At 40.7% G+C, this 13,579-nt stretch overlaps 1 protein-coding gene across 3 annotated transcripts in view; it reads right to left on the bottom strand.

Moving 5' to 3' along the window:
• TENM3 (teneurin transmembrane protein 3) overlaps positions 1-4,370 on the bottom strand; it is a 446,972-nt gene extending 442,602 nt beyond the window's left edge. For all 3 annotated transcript variants that reach the window (XM_042982909.1, XM_042982911.1, XM_042982912.1), the window contains exons 1-2: positions 4,285-4,370; positions 2,364-2,670 (exon numbers count right to left, since the gene is read on the bottom strand). In XM_042982909.1, coding sequence (XP_042838843.1) covers positions 2,364-2,595 — 232 coding nt within the window. In that variant the 5' untranslated portion in view covers positions 2,596-2,670; positions 4,285-4,370. The remainder of the gene's footprint in view (positions 1-2,363; positions 2,671-4,284) is intronic.
• Positions 4,371-13,579: the final 9,209 nt, after the last annotated feature.

Below are 13,579 nucleotides of genomic sequence, written 5' to 3'. Positions count from 1 at the left end.
CTCCCCGCTTCATTCCGCCGCTCCCAACAAGCCGCCTCCACGTGCTGCCTCGCTCACTCTCTCTTCCCTCTGCCCCTCTTCTTCTCCCCCCTGCCCCGCGCCTGGCTGGCTGGCGACAAGCTGAGTAATAGTACTGTTGGGTCCCCTAAGAACCGTGGTTCCAGGGTTTCCGCAGATGGTATGGCCATGTCATCAACAACAGTCTGCATTGGATTAGCGCTGCCTAGGAGGTGAAAATTTCAGCTCGCTATTTTTAACCCGTTTGAGCATCCTTCGTGCTGCCTAAACGAAATGCTTGCTTGGGGTGGAGATGAGCCTCCCCCACGCATCACGCCACATGTGCTGAGGTTTTTTTTTTTCTTTTAATGGTATTCCACAATGTTTTGTTTTGTTTTGTGGGTTTTTTTTTTTTTTTTTCCCGATAGGGCACTAAACTAGTTGTTTTTGTTACAAAAGGCAAGGCTTCACACCGGGTTCAGACTGCATGCATTTCATAGTACCTACTATTTTTTAAATTGGTGGAACCTGTACCCTGATAATCTATGTCAGCTGTGTAGACAATACGAAAGAAAAAAAAAACACTTGGGTTTGGAATTATAAGACATCGTACAATGGACTTAGAAGTCCCTTGGCTTACCGAGGGTATGTATCTCAAATATTATGTCTTATATCTTCCCTTAAAAACTGGCTCAGTCAGTTAAGTGTCTGACTTTGGCTCAGGTCACAGTCATCTCACAGTTGTGAGTTCGAGCCCTGCATCAGGCTCTCTGCTGACAGTGCAAAGCCTGCTTTGGAGTCTCTGTCTCCCTCTCTCTCTCTCTGCCCCTCTCCTGCTCACACTCTCTCTCTCGCAAAAATAAATAAACATTAAAAAAACTGAATCTCAAAAAAAAAAACTACTATGTCAAGCTACTATATCCCATTTCATAAACGATGATACCTGTAATTTTAGTAAGATATCCTTCAGGGGCAAAAAAATCTCTCTTTAGCAAATCAAATGAGTCTTCTTTGAGGCAAACTGGTTTAGGTGAGTGAATGTTCTTTCAATCTAGTTAGGATGGTTCTTTCCACAAGAGAGAGAAGAAGAGAACCATGGAAAATTTCCAAACTTCTGCATGATTTATTGCATTATTTTCCCGAAATTTGTTGCTTGCTCAGTATCATACTGTTGGTCCCACTGTTTGTAAGGTGACTGGGAAAGAAGGAATATATTCTTTACATTTGCAGTTTAATTTATTTTTCCTCATTTCCTGATTAAAATAGCTGAGGGAGGCTAAGTTCTGTGTAAACTGACTCTGCAATACAAATGGGAGAGGATTTTATTTTTATTAGTAGTAATCGTGCCTGCATCTCCAAAAAATGTATTAGGAAACAAAAACCTAGGCATGCCCAATTTAAAATAAGCTATTGTCTGAAAGCATGGAGATTGGTAGGTTTCAGACTGTGAAGGCAAGTTACAGAAGTCATTACTCCACTGGTAGAGTGTACAGGCAGAAAACAGAGCGTAAAAACGTTCAACAAATACACGTGAGTGGCCAAACCATAACGGGTTATATTACGTGAAACTGGGATGTTTTAAGGTAGAACCTTAATGTTCTAGATTGCCTGCCGGAGAGAAACCTGAACCCTTCAGTAGCAGGCTCTTGTATGAACAGATAGACATCAGCACATGGGCTACATGGCTCATGAGATAATTCAGAATTAGGACTGTTACTTTTCAATGAGTGAAAGGTCTTTGCTTGTCAACCTCTCCCGTTCCCTTACGTCAGTTCTAACTGCAAAAACGTCCGTGAGCACCTTCCGGAGAGGGCGAGGGAGCCCACGAGGCCTGGATCTCAAGTTTACGCACAAACGCTGGCTGTGTGCAGAATCACACCCCCCACATATAAAATGTGCACCGTGATTCTCGCCTGGGGGGCTCAGTCGGTTCAGCGTCCGACTTCAGCTCAGGTCATGAGCTCACGGTGCGTGAGTTCGAGCCCCGTGTCGGGCTCCGTGCTGACATGGCATTTCAGAGCCTGGAGCCTGCTTCGGATTCCGTGTCTCCCTCTCTGCCCCTCCCTCACCTACGCTCTGTCTGTCTCTCAATACATAAATAAATAAATAAACATTAAAAAATTTTTTATATGTGCACAGTGATTCTCTACATGAATCGGTACCCTTATCTGGGGTCAATGTGTCTGTAGGTGGCTTTCTACCTTTAAGCTGGAAAACTACGTGACCATCTAGTTTCTCAAAAATCTGAATCAGAGGCTAGACATCCAAGTTGGAAAATAATCATGTCACCCATAGAGGAGAAAAACATGGCACCTCCAAGTGGGCGCCTTCTGAGTGTGCCTTGTTTTGTGAGACCGGTGACCTACCTTGTCTGCTGTATTCGTCTGCTTCTCTGTGAACCAAATCCTTTACTCTGTTTCCGTAAAGCAGCCGTGAAGAATCATGATCAAAAGCTTTCAAGGTTTCACTGGAACTGTACGACTTCTGCGTGGGGACCCTACACTCCTCATTGTCTGCTGAGGAATTTGTATAACGCCGTTCTTTTTCTCGTCTGCTCTTGGTCAGCGAGCAGTAAGGCCTACGTTCTTTCACATCCATACTTCATTCCTTCTGGGTGCACATCAGTCCTGGTCGGCACAGATTACACTCACGGGTCAACTTGCATTGGCCTCTCTGCAATGATAAAAGGTTTGCATAACGTCAGCATAACATTCATCTAAAAACTGACCACCCTATGGGGCACCTGGGTGGCTCAGTCCATCAAGCGTCCAACTGAGGTTCAGGTCAGGATCTCATGGTTCACGGGTTCGAGACCTGCATCGGGCTCCGTGCTGACAGCTCAGAGCCTGGAGCCTGCTTTGGATTCTGTGTCTCCCTCTCTCTCTGCCCCTCCCCCGCTCACACTCTGCACTCTCTCTCTGTCTCAAAAATTAATAAACATTAAAAAAAGCTTTTAAAATCTGACCACCCTATATCCTTCTCAATGTGGAGAATGGTGGAAAGAAATACTATTGCCTATCTAGAAAACTTGCTTTCAACAACAACAACGATGAAAATTTGTGAAATCACTGTAAAATGTCCCGTAGTACCAGGAAGTGAGGCATACTTTCTATTACTGAGTGTTATGGAGGCTTGTTCAAGCTACTAGAACTGATTTTTCACTTTAATAATAAAAAAAAATTAAGCCCAAGATCAAATTTCACTACAGAAGCGGGCTAAAGGTTGGCCCCAATATGCCTGTTAAATTTTCCACAATGGGACAATTTTCTCTCACAGCATTTTTGCCATTCACAAATAAATTCTCTTTCTTCTTCTAACAAAAATGTATACTATTTTTACTTCTTTGATTTTTTTTTTAAGAGCAGAAGCAAATTGGGAGCTTTTTGGACGTGAAATTTTGTCAAATACATTGAGCATTTTTTAAATTTCTGCAAAGACGTTTTCTTCGGCGGACACGATTTTCACGTTTCGAGGACCTAAACGGCTTCAACTATGGAAAAAACTGATCCTTGTCCCTTACTCTTCCCCTAAAAATGTATTTTCCTCTCTAGAACGTGGGTTTAATCCATGCTATCCTGATTTAAAGGCAATTCAAGTGGCTAACTTGAGGTGGTAGGTTTTTGCAAGGGCTAGTAGCAAGAGTTAAATCAGAAGGAACAAGGTCATTTGTGTTTCTTTGCTGAGCTACTGTCTCTTTCCTGATTCGGCTGAACTGACAGGGGTAAAAGTGACTGGGCCTGAGGAGGGATGGCTTCCCAGGTCTAATGCGCATTTTATTTTTTTTACTTATTTTAAAGTGTATTTTTTTATGTAAGCGTTCTCTATACCCAACGTGGGGCTCAAACTCACAACCCCAAGATCAGGAGTGGCATCCTCCACAGACTGAGCCGGCCAGGTGCCCCTAATCTGCATTTTAAAGGGTCCTCCCTTGCCTTTACTCTTTCTCACTTGATCTTTGTCTTACATCTGAAGGTCCCCAAAGGCCTCCAGTGGTGGCTCCCACTCCCCTCCAACTTTCCTCAACTCACTTTTTATTGGAGTGATTCCAGAATCAGCTTGAAACAAATGATTTCTGGTGGCCCCAGATCTTCTCTTCGGTACCACATCCCTAGGACCGTGATTTCTATTTAGATTTTTTTTTTTCCCAGGGAGAATCCCTCTCCCAAGGAATCCTTCCCTCTCTCTTGATCCTTGGCTATCGTTATACGCATCACATCTCTCTTTAATGTGCTTTCAACATGGTGTCTTGGGGCTGACTCCCGATTCTCCCACGTTGGCTCCGCTTACCTCTAGGCTATCAACAAGTCTCTTCTGTCTGAGCAACATTAGGACTCCTCTGCCTTTCACTTTCTGATTTCTGCCTTCCATCCAGCGGTAAGAATAGTGGTGAAATTCTGAGCTGGCCTGGTCACAGAGTTCCAGAACCTACGCTTGGAAACTCCGGGGGGTTCCTCCTGCTACCTCCTTTTTGTTTGTTTGTTTGTTTATTTTATTAAAAAAATTTTTTTACATCTATTTATTTTTGAGAAACAGAGAGAGACAGAGCACAAGTGGGGGAGGGGCAGAGAGAGAAGGAGACACAGAATCCATAGCAGGCTCCAGGCTCTGAGCTGTCAGCCCAGAGCCCGACGCGGGGCTCAAACTCACAAACCGTGAGATCATGACCCGAGCCAAAGTCGGACACTTAACCGACTGAGCCACCCAGGTGCCCCTGTTTTTTTTTCTTTTTTTTTTTTTTTTAACGTTTTTTTATTTTGGGAGAGAGCAAGAGAGACAGAGAGAGAGCAGGGGAGGGGTAGAGAAAAAGGGAGTGAGACAGAATCCCAAGCAGGTTCTGCGCTCTCAGCTCAGAGCCTGATGCGTGCTCACACCCTGAGATCACGACCTGAACAGAGATCAATGGCCAGATACTTAACCGACTGAGCCACCCAGGTGCCCCCCCCCCCAGCTACCTCTTTGACCAAACTGTATCTTCTCCCGTCTACACTGCCTGTGAAGTGTTACTTCGCACGGGTTTCCGCATTTCCCTGCTATTGAATCAAGTGGGGCTGTTAAAAGAAGTCGCTAATATTTCCCTCGGCTGTTGAAATATATCTTGACTTCTCTACCTTTTTTCTGATTTTCCATGAATCTGATTAAATAAAGAAAACTAATGTTTTTCACTGATCCCTTCTGATTCATTACCCCATTATTCTCTTCACAAATTCTTCCAATAGCTCTTAATAGAAATTGGATTTCTCTTATTGTAGCTCTTCTATGAGTTTAAGACAATAAATAATTTCAAGATGTGATAACAGGGCATATTTTTGTATAACATGGCTAAAACAACGTACCAATTCACTCATTTTAGTCCAGGGAAAACAAATATTTACTTTAGGTAAATATTTATTGAATTATTATTATGTATTTAGGCTCTCTTTTATGTGCTGAGGACACGCCGTTAAATAAAATGATGTCATTGCCCTCATGGAACATACTTTTACTGAGGGGAATCAGGTACATTCTTTCCAATAGAACAAATATATAAGTCTGAGTTCGAGGAAAATCTTGTTTCTAAAGTGGTCTAGATCTCTTTGGAGGAAAAGCCATATCAACTCTCCTAACTAAATGACCACCAAAAAACTTCTAATTGACCAGATAAATACCATAATTCAAGCATTTTTAGTAACAGAACTTTGGGATTTGAAATTATTATGAAAGTTTCAGTTCTTGCCGTGAGTTGACATCGATTTTAAAATAAGTGACGGAGCCTGGATGGCTCAGTCAGTTGAGTGTCCGACTCTTGATTTAGGCTCAGATCATGATCCCAGGGTCATGGGATCGAGCCCTGTGTTGGGCTCCATGCTGAGCGTGAAGCCTGCTTAAGATTCTCTCTGTCTCCCTCTGCCCCCCGCCCCCACTCACACTCTCTCTCCAAACTAAAAAATAAAAATAAATTAATTGAAGTAAGTGTTGCCATATACACACATATGTTTGCATTTCTACACTTTAAAAATGGACTGATTAAAGCAAGGGGAAATTCCACCCCCCTCCCCCTGCTGCATTTTTGCTTCAGTTAGTTAGACCAGGCATTGGTAAACTCTAGTACACCAGCCAAATCTGACCTATCATCCGTTTCTGTAAATAAAATTTTATGGGAACGCAGCACATGTATTTGTTTATGTCTTGTCCTTGGCTGCGTTCTGGCTGCAAAGACAGAGTTGAATGGTTGCGACAGAGACTTTAGTGAAGTGAACTGTGTCTCCCAAAAAGATACATTGAGGTCTTAACACCTAGTGCCTGTGACTGTGACCTTATCTGGAAGTATGGTCTCTGGAGTTGCAACCAAGTTAAGATGAGGTTATGCTGGATTAGGATGCGTCCTAAATCTAGTGATTGGTGACTTCCTAAGAGACGGGACAGGGAGATTTGGATCCAGAGACGAGACACACAGGAGAGAGGGCCACGTGAGGACAAAGGCAGAGGCCGAGTGACGTAGCTACAAGCTAAGGGTTGCCAGCAAATGGCAGAAGCTGGGGGAGCCACGTGGAACAGATTCTTCCCGAGAACTTCAGAGAGAGCATGGCACAGCCAGTACCTTAGTTTTCAGACTTGTTGCCTCCAGAACTTCTTGTTCTAAGCCACTGAGTGTGTGTAGTTTGTTACTAATGCAGAGACCTGATGGCCTGCAAAGTTTAAAGTATTTCCTCTCCGGCCCTTTATATGCAAAATGATCAAGGTCTGACTTACATCATTCATATTCCCATCCTGTCCTTCATTGTCCCTTTGGAGCTTTGAATGTGAAATGTTTTCTCTTTATTATATAGCCCATGATACAAGTTCACAATCTTGCAAATAAGATGATCAATAAGTTCTTTAACGTTGTAATACAAACATATACCATCAATAGTAAAGATGCGTCCACATGGTAAGGTTACCGATATTTATAAATCAATTACATGTTAATAGACGCCTAATAAAAAGATAATTTTAGGTATTCTTGAGCTTTATAGAACACCTCTAGCACCAAATATCTGACTTTTCTTTATTTGTGAAGCAATTCTGAAGTGCCATGATAAATCAAGATACCGTATTCAAATATACTATCAAAGACAAAGACGTTTGATCCTAGAGATTCCAAACAATAAAAAGGCTTTTGCATTTGTCTCTCCATTTTTGTGCATAGTTCAAACTCTTCGAGGATGCAATCTACACTGTAATGTTTGCAACCACTGATACGCTTCTGATGGAAGTCAATGAGTTCAATATGACTTCAAAAGGCAGGGTTGTGCATTATCTTCTGCACTCAGCTCCAGATTTGAAGGTTAAAAAATGCAGCTGTTTAAGCAGTGCTAAATTGTTGAAGCACTTTGATGGTGATTGCATAGTCCTACACAGGAAGAGGGTCACTATGTGCATATTCAGCATAAAGCATTTGATGAACAGGATCATGGCTGTAACAGTGGGCAAGGCCTTTGAACAACAAGGGAAACGATTAGAAATAAAGTTGTCCAAAAAGTTCTGACTGAATTTGCTACAGCAAGTATACAACATCATCAAATTGATTGGGTTCATTTCCCTGAAAAACAACTCCGTTACGAATCATAGCACCTCTCTGGAAGACACAGCTGGTCTTAAAGAAATTTCTATTATTTGGTTATTAATTTTTCTCCACTAATTGTTTTCTCAATTTTTTCCTGCAAATATTTGATCGACTAAATGAACGGGCAGGACACCAGATTTGGGGTGATCATATTGTCTATTTGGGATAGTAGTCAAACCTGCTTGAAACTTGGCCAGAGAACTTAACAACATTCTTACATTGTTTCATAACATGTTCCTAATTCCAAAGAAACATTTTTTAACTGTACCTTTAGGAAGCAATCTGATTTTAATTGGACTCAGTATATCTTTAAAACCTTTCAGTCAACGATTACAATTTATCAGGCTTGTAACAAACATCCCTAAAATCATCTGTACTTCTAAAATTCTAGGAGCTTATGTGTCTATCCAGCAATTGTAATAAAAACAGATATTCAAATTGTAATAAAAACAGATATTCAAACACAAAGGATTAGGTAGCCTGTTGGTCAAACTCCACCCACGCTCCCACTGTTCCTTATTTTCTGTAAGAATTACAAATTCCTGAACATCGCTTTGAATATCTTCTGCACAGAATGTCTTCCTCAAACTGTCTTTATAATAGTTTGAAAAAGCTCACCCACAAGAATAAGCAGACTTCAGAAAAACACTAATTTACTCAAACATATTTTTGATTAAAGATCTAAATTAAGCTATTTGTACATAACACTAGGAAAATTTTACCTTTTATTATTCACAATTCACGTTTTCCCTAATAAGGTAGAATTTATGATTTATTACCAATTATGATAATTAAACAGTAAATACAACTTTGCACACTGTAAGAATTTCTAAGTGTTTCCTTTATTGAAGAGCTAGATTAATGCCAATTGAACACAAGAGGAAATCAATCGCTATTGTTCATTTTAGAGGAAATCTTGTTTCTGGAGGCAAATTTACAAATCAAAGAATTAAAATAATTAAGTGCAAAAATAAAATCACATGAAATGATTTTTTTTGTGATGCTAAATTCAAGCATAACTAAAATTTGAGCTTGCAGTTTTAAACAGAAGAATGTAAGTGACTATAGATGTCATGTCTGAGGCGCAAAGTTAAAACACAAACAAAGCTGTGGGAAGAAATACGGGGAAAGACAACAGTGATGCTTGTTGAGAAGATACAGATACAGAAAAAGTATAGTGAATAATGAGTGGTTGAGCAGGTTAAGCCAAGGCAAGTTTCTTTCTTTAAACATGACATTTGATAACGATAATAAATAAGAAGCCAGCTTCTTCTTCTGGCCAAGATAGAGGAACAGGACCTGGATTTACCCTCTTGCCTAAAATAACAACAACAGTAAAACTGACAAAATACATGAAACAGAGTTTTCAAGACACTGACACAGAGCGAACCTTGAGAAATGGGAAACAAACACGCGGAGTCCTTGATTACCCTTGCTCACTACCTCAAGAGTTTCTAGGCTACAGGACAGGAGGAAGAACCCAGGAAGAGCACCGCAGACTTCCTAACCTGAACAGGCAGAGCTGAGAATCTGGTAGATGGCAGAGCTGCCTGGAGAAAGAACTCTGGAGGATGGCAAAGGGTGCTTCTGGAGAGTTCAGCAGAGTGCTGGTCAGCACGTGTAGATGGGACTACTGCAGGCCAGAGAAAGAGCAGTTTGGAAGGACTGTAACAGAGCTTCTCAACCTCAACATTATCAACCTTTTACATGGAAAAGTTCCTTCTTGTGGAGAAAATCCGACAGTAGGATATTGAGCCGCACTCAGCCTCTATCCACTAGATACCAGTCGCATTCACATTCGTGACAATAAAAGGTATCTTCAGACGTTACCAAATGTCTTGTGGGTGCAAAACTGCCCTTCTAAAGGATCACCAAATTACAGGAAACGGTACCCAGAGCTCACACAAGGACAAGAGTAGCGTATATTCCCACTAATCAGATGGGAAAAATCTCGTAATTTATTAGGCAATTTACTTAGGAAGGTCTCACCTCGGTTGTGGGGAATAATTTAGCACTAAACTAAACATGGTCCTTGTCTCCTCCGAAAAGTCATCAAAGCAAGACCAGGGAGAGCAAACTGTTTTCAAGTAGCTTAACTATTCCACACCAAAGCTGAAGAACGCTATAGGAGTGCAAAAATGTCGAACACTCAACAAGGTGAAATTCACGATGTCTGGCCTACGATCAAAGATCTCTGGCATGCCAGGAAGCAGGAAAATAACGAGGGGGAAAAAAATCAATCAATTGGAACTGACTCAGAGCTGACACAGGTGTTGGAACTAATAGAAAAGGACACGAAAACAGTTATTATAACTGAGTTAAACACGTTCAAAATATTAAAAGGAGACAGGGAGGATATAAAAAGGAGACCCAAATCGAACTTCTAGAGAGGAAACCACCATGTCTGAGATGGAAAATACACTGGATAGGCAGTGTTTCGACACTGCCAAAGAGAAGGTAAAAAGACTTAAAGATATAGTAATAGAAGATATACAAAATGAAGCACAGAGAAAGAGAATAAATAAATAAATATGTCATTAGTGAGATGTAGGATTACTTCAAGTGGCCAATATAGATTTGATGGAGTCCCTAAAGGGGAAGACAGGGAGAAGTGAACAGAAAAAAAAATTTGAAGAAATAATAACTGAAAAATCCTCAAATTTGATAAACGCTATAAATCCACAGATTCCCAGAAGCTCAGCAAACACCAAGCACAAGAAATATAAATAAATTATGCCCAGGCATTTGGTTGTAATTTAAATTATTTTAAAAAAGAAAACAGTGATAAGAGAAAGTCCTGGGGTGCCTGGGTGGCTCAGTTTGGGAAGCGTCTGACTCTTGGTTCAGCTCAGGTTATGATCTCATGGTCCATGGGTTCACATCCTGCTTTGGGCTCTGCACTGCCAGTGTGGAGCCTGTTTGGGATTCTGTCTCTGCTCTTCTCCTGCTAGTGATCTCTTTCTCACTCTCAGAATAAATACATAAAGAAAAAATTAACTTAAGAGCAAGTCTTAAAAGCAGATCCAGGAAAAAGGCACATTCCATATAGAGTTCCATGTTGGAAGTAATGTAAGCAAGAAGACAGTAGAGTAAGATCTTTAAAACGCCGAGAGGAAAAAAAAAACTGTCATTCTAGAATTCCATAACCAATGAAAGTATCTCTCACAAATTAAGGCAAAATAACTACATCTTCTGATGTGTAAAAGTTGACCACCTAGAGGCTCTCATTATAGGAAATGCAAAGGAACCTAAGTGGAAGGAAAAGAACATCAAATAGAAATATGGATCTCCACAAAGGAATCACTAGCACTTGGAAGTGGCAGCTATATGGATAAATGTATGATAGTTTTCTTATTATTTAAATCTCTTTAAAAGATGGCTGGTTGCATAAAAACCGTAACAGTATATTGTGAATTTTATAACATGTGTAAATAAAGTATATTGCAACAGCAGCATAAAGGAACAGAGGGGAGATAGTAGACTATTGTAAGGTTTTCATACTATATGTGAAGCGGCATCACCTCAGGAGACACAGTGTAAGATGTACACTTTATCAACCCTAAAGCAACCACTATAACAACAAAACTGAGAATTGTATCTAATAGTCCAACAAAAGAAATAATAGTAAAAGGCGAAAGATTTATATGATCTGAAGAGAAACCAGAGTATCCCAATAAAAGAAATAACAGAATCGTAAAAACTGAAAGCATCAAAACTATTTGACAAATCCAATGAAAGTAGGAGAAGAGGATCAAAGATTACATGGGGCAAAACAAATACAAACAGCAAGTTGGTAGACTTAAGTCTAATTAGGCCAATAATCACATTAAATGTAAATGGTCTAGATATCCCACACAAGGCAGAGATTTTCAGATTGGTTTAAAAAAAAAGTATATGCTGCTACCAAGTAACACACTTAACCATAAAGACACAAACAGGTTAACAGTAAGTGGAAAAAGAGAAACCTAAGCATATCAGCAATCACATTAAGTACAAAAATAAAGATCTACATACACCAGTTAAAAGACAAAGATTGTTAGTTTGTATGAAAAAGCAAGGCAAGATCAGTTGGAGGAACATTCACCAGCAATTCAAAAGAATGGGGTGATTTTCATGCATTAGCATAAAATGGTGCACCAGGAATAGTGTTTTGTAATGTTTTGATTCACTCATCATACATGTCAGGCATGGTGAGAGGCACTGAAAACATAGAGATGAACAAGACACAGTCTTTACCCTCTTTCAATCTGAAAACGGAGAGGATGGTTAAATAATCACAAAAATAAATATATGATTAAAAGTGTAACAAAAACTGCAAAAAATTACCAGTTGTAAAGACAGAGAATAGAAAATGGGGTCTAATGGAAATGGAGAGCCCAAAGAAGAGCTCTCTTAAATGACATTTAGGTTGAGATCCACAGGATGAATAGGGTTTAGCCTGGCCACAAGCATGTGTGTCACAGGAAAGGACTTGAGGACATACCAGGTGGGCTGAGAGAACAACCTGCTCAAACAAATGCCTGCAGGCAGAGAACACCTGGATGGACAAGTGTCCACGGGTTGGGGCAAAGTGAGTAAGGAGACATGAGTCCAGAGGAAACTTGCTGGCCAGGTGCAGAGCTTCATTACATAAGCTAATGGGTCTCACCCAGAGTGCGCCAAACATGGTGACCACTGGAGAGCGAAATGGGGCACTGATGTGACCAATCAGATTTACAGTTTGATGTGATCCCTCCACCTGAAGAATGAGAACAGGGAAGAGGGAGATCTGGAGTGGAAGCAGGAAAACCTGTTGGTAGATTTTTACGGAAGTCCAGGCCAGAGAATGCTAGCGTGGACTATGGAAACTGAAAAGGCAGTGAAGATTTAGAGGTGGATGGATATGAGAGATCGACGTGGCATCAGCAAGACTTGGGATGGACTGAAACAAGAGTGAGGAAAAGGGCGGAGCTGAGAACGACTGGCAGGTTGCTGGCTTGAGCAGATGGTGGAGAGGGACACCTCTGAGACACATGGGGAGGGCCATCCCTAAACACTAATTAATGAGCAATACCAATTCATGCTTTTCTTTAATTTAAACCATGTGGGAAGCAGTAATATTTGCTCTTTGTGGAAACTAGAAAGTACAGATGAGTGCCCACCCCCCTCCAGAAGGAAAACATTAAAATTACTACTCTCTTGATCTTTGGTGAGTCCAGATTTTTGGATTTTTTTTCCCATGTGTGTGTGTACATGTACGTGTATGAATATATGTATGTATCACATGTATTTTAATATAGATGATCTCACAACCCATTTCTACTTAACGCTGTGAACATTTTCATTTGACTGAAGATAGTTATGTCTATTTTAACAATAATAAATAGGAAGGTTGTTTTAAATTTTTAAAAATTTTTAAAAATTTTTTATTCATTTTAGAGAGAGAAAAAGAGAGCACGAGCAGGGGAAGGGAAGAGAGAGAGGGAAACACAGAATCTGAAGCAGGCTCAAGCCTCTGAGCTGTCAGCACAGAGCCTGATGCAGGGCTCGAACTCACAAACCGTGAGATCATGACCTGAGTTGAAGTTGGATGCTTAACCAACTGAGCCACCTAGATGCCCCTAAATCTTTACTTTTAATGTCTATTTTATTTTTGAGAGAGAGAGAGAGAGAGACAGAGGGTGAGTGGGGGAGAGGCAGAGAGAGAGAGAGGGAGACACAGAATCTGAAGCAGGCTCCAGGCTCTGAACTGTCATCACAGAGCCCGATGCGGGGCTCAAACTCACCTACCGTGATATCATGACCTGAGCCAAAGTTGGATGCTTAACCAACTGAGTCACCCACGTGTCCTGGAAGGCTGCTGTTTTAAAAGTCAAAATCATTCTCCATGCTTTATCATAGATAGCAAATATGCGAACTTAGATAATGAAGCAAATAGGAGTAATATACTAAAATAGCTACTGAAGAAGTGTGAATACTGGGAAATTTCTAATTGGAAAATATATAGAACACTGCCTTAGG

Source organism: Panthera tigris, chromosome B1 (assembly GCF_018350195.1).
Source record: "Panthera tigris isolate Pti1 chromosome B1, P.tigris_Pti1_mat1.1, whole genome shotgun sequence".
Classification (NCBI taxonomy): domain Eukaryota; kingdom Metazoa; phylum Chordata; class Mammalia; order Carnivora; family Felidae; genus Panthera; species Panthera tigris.
This window is presented reverse-complemented; position numbering and strand designations above follow the sequence as displayed.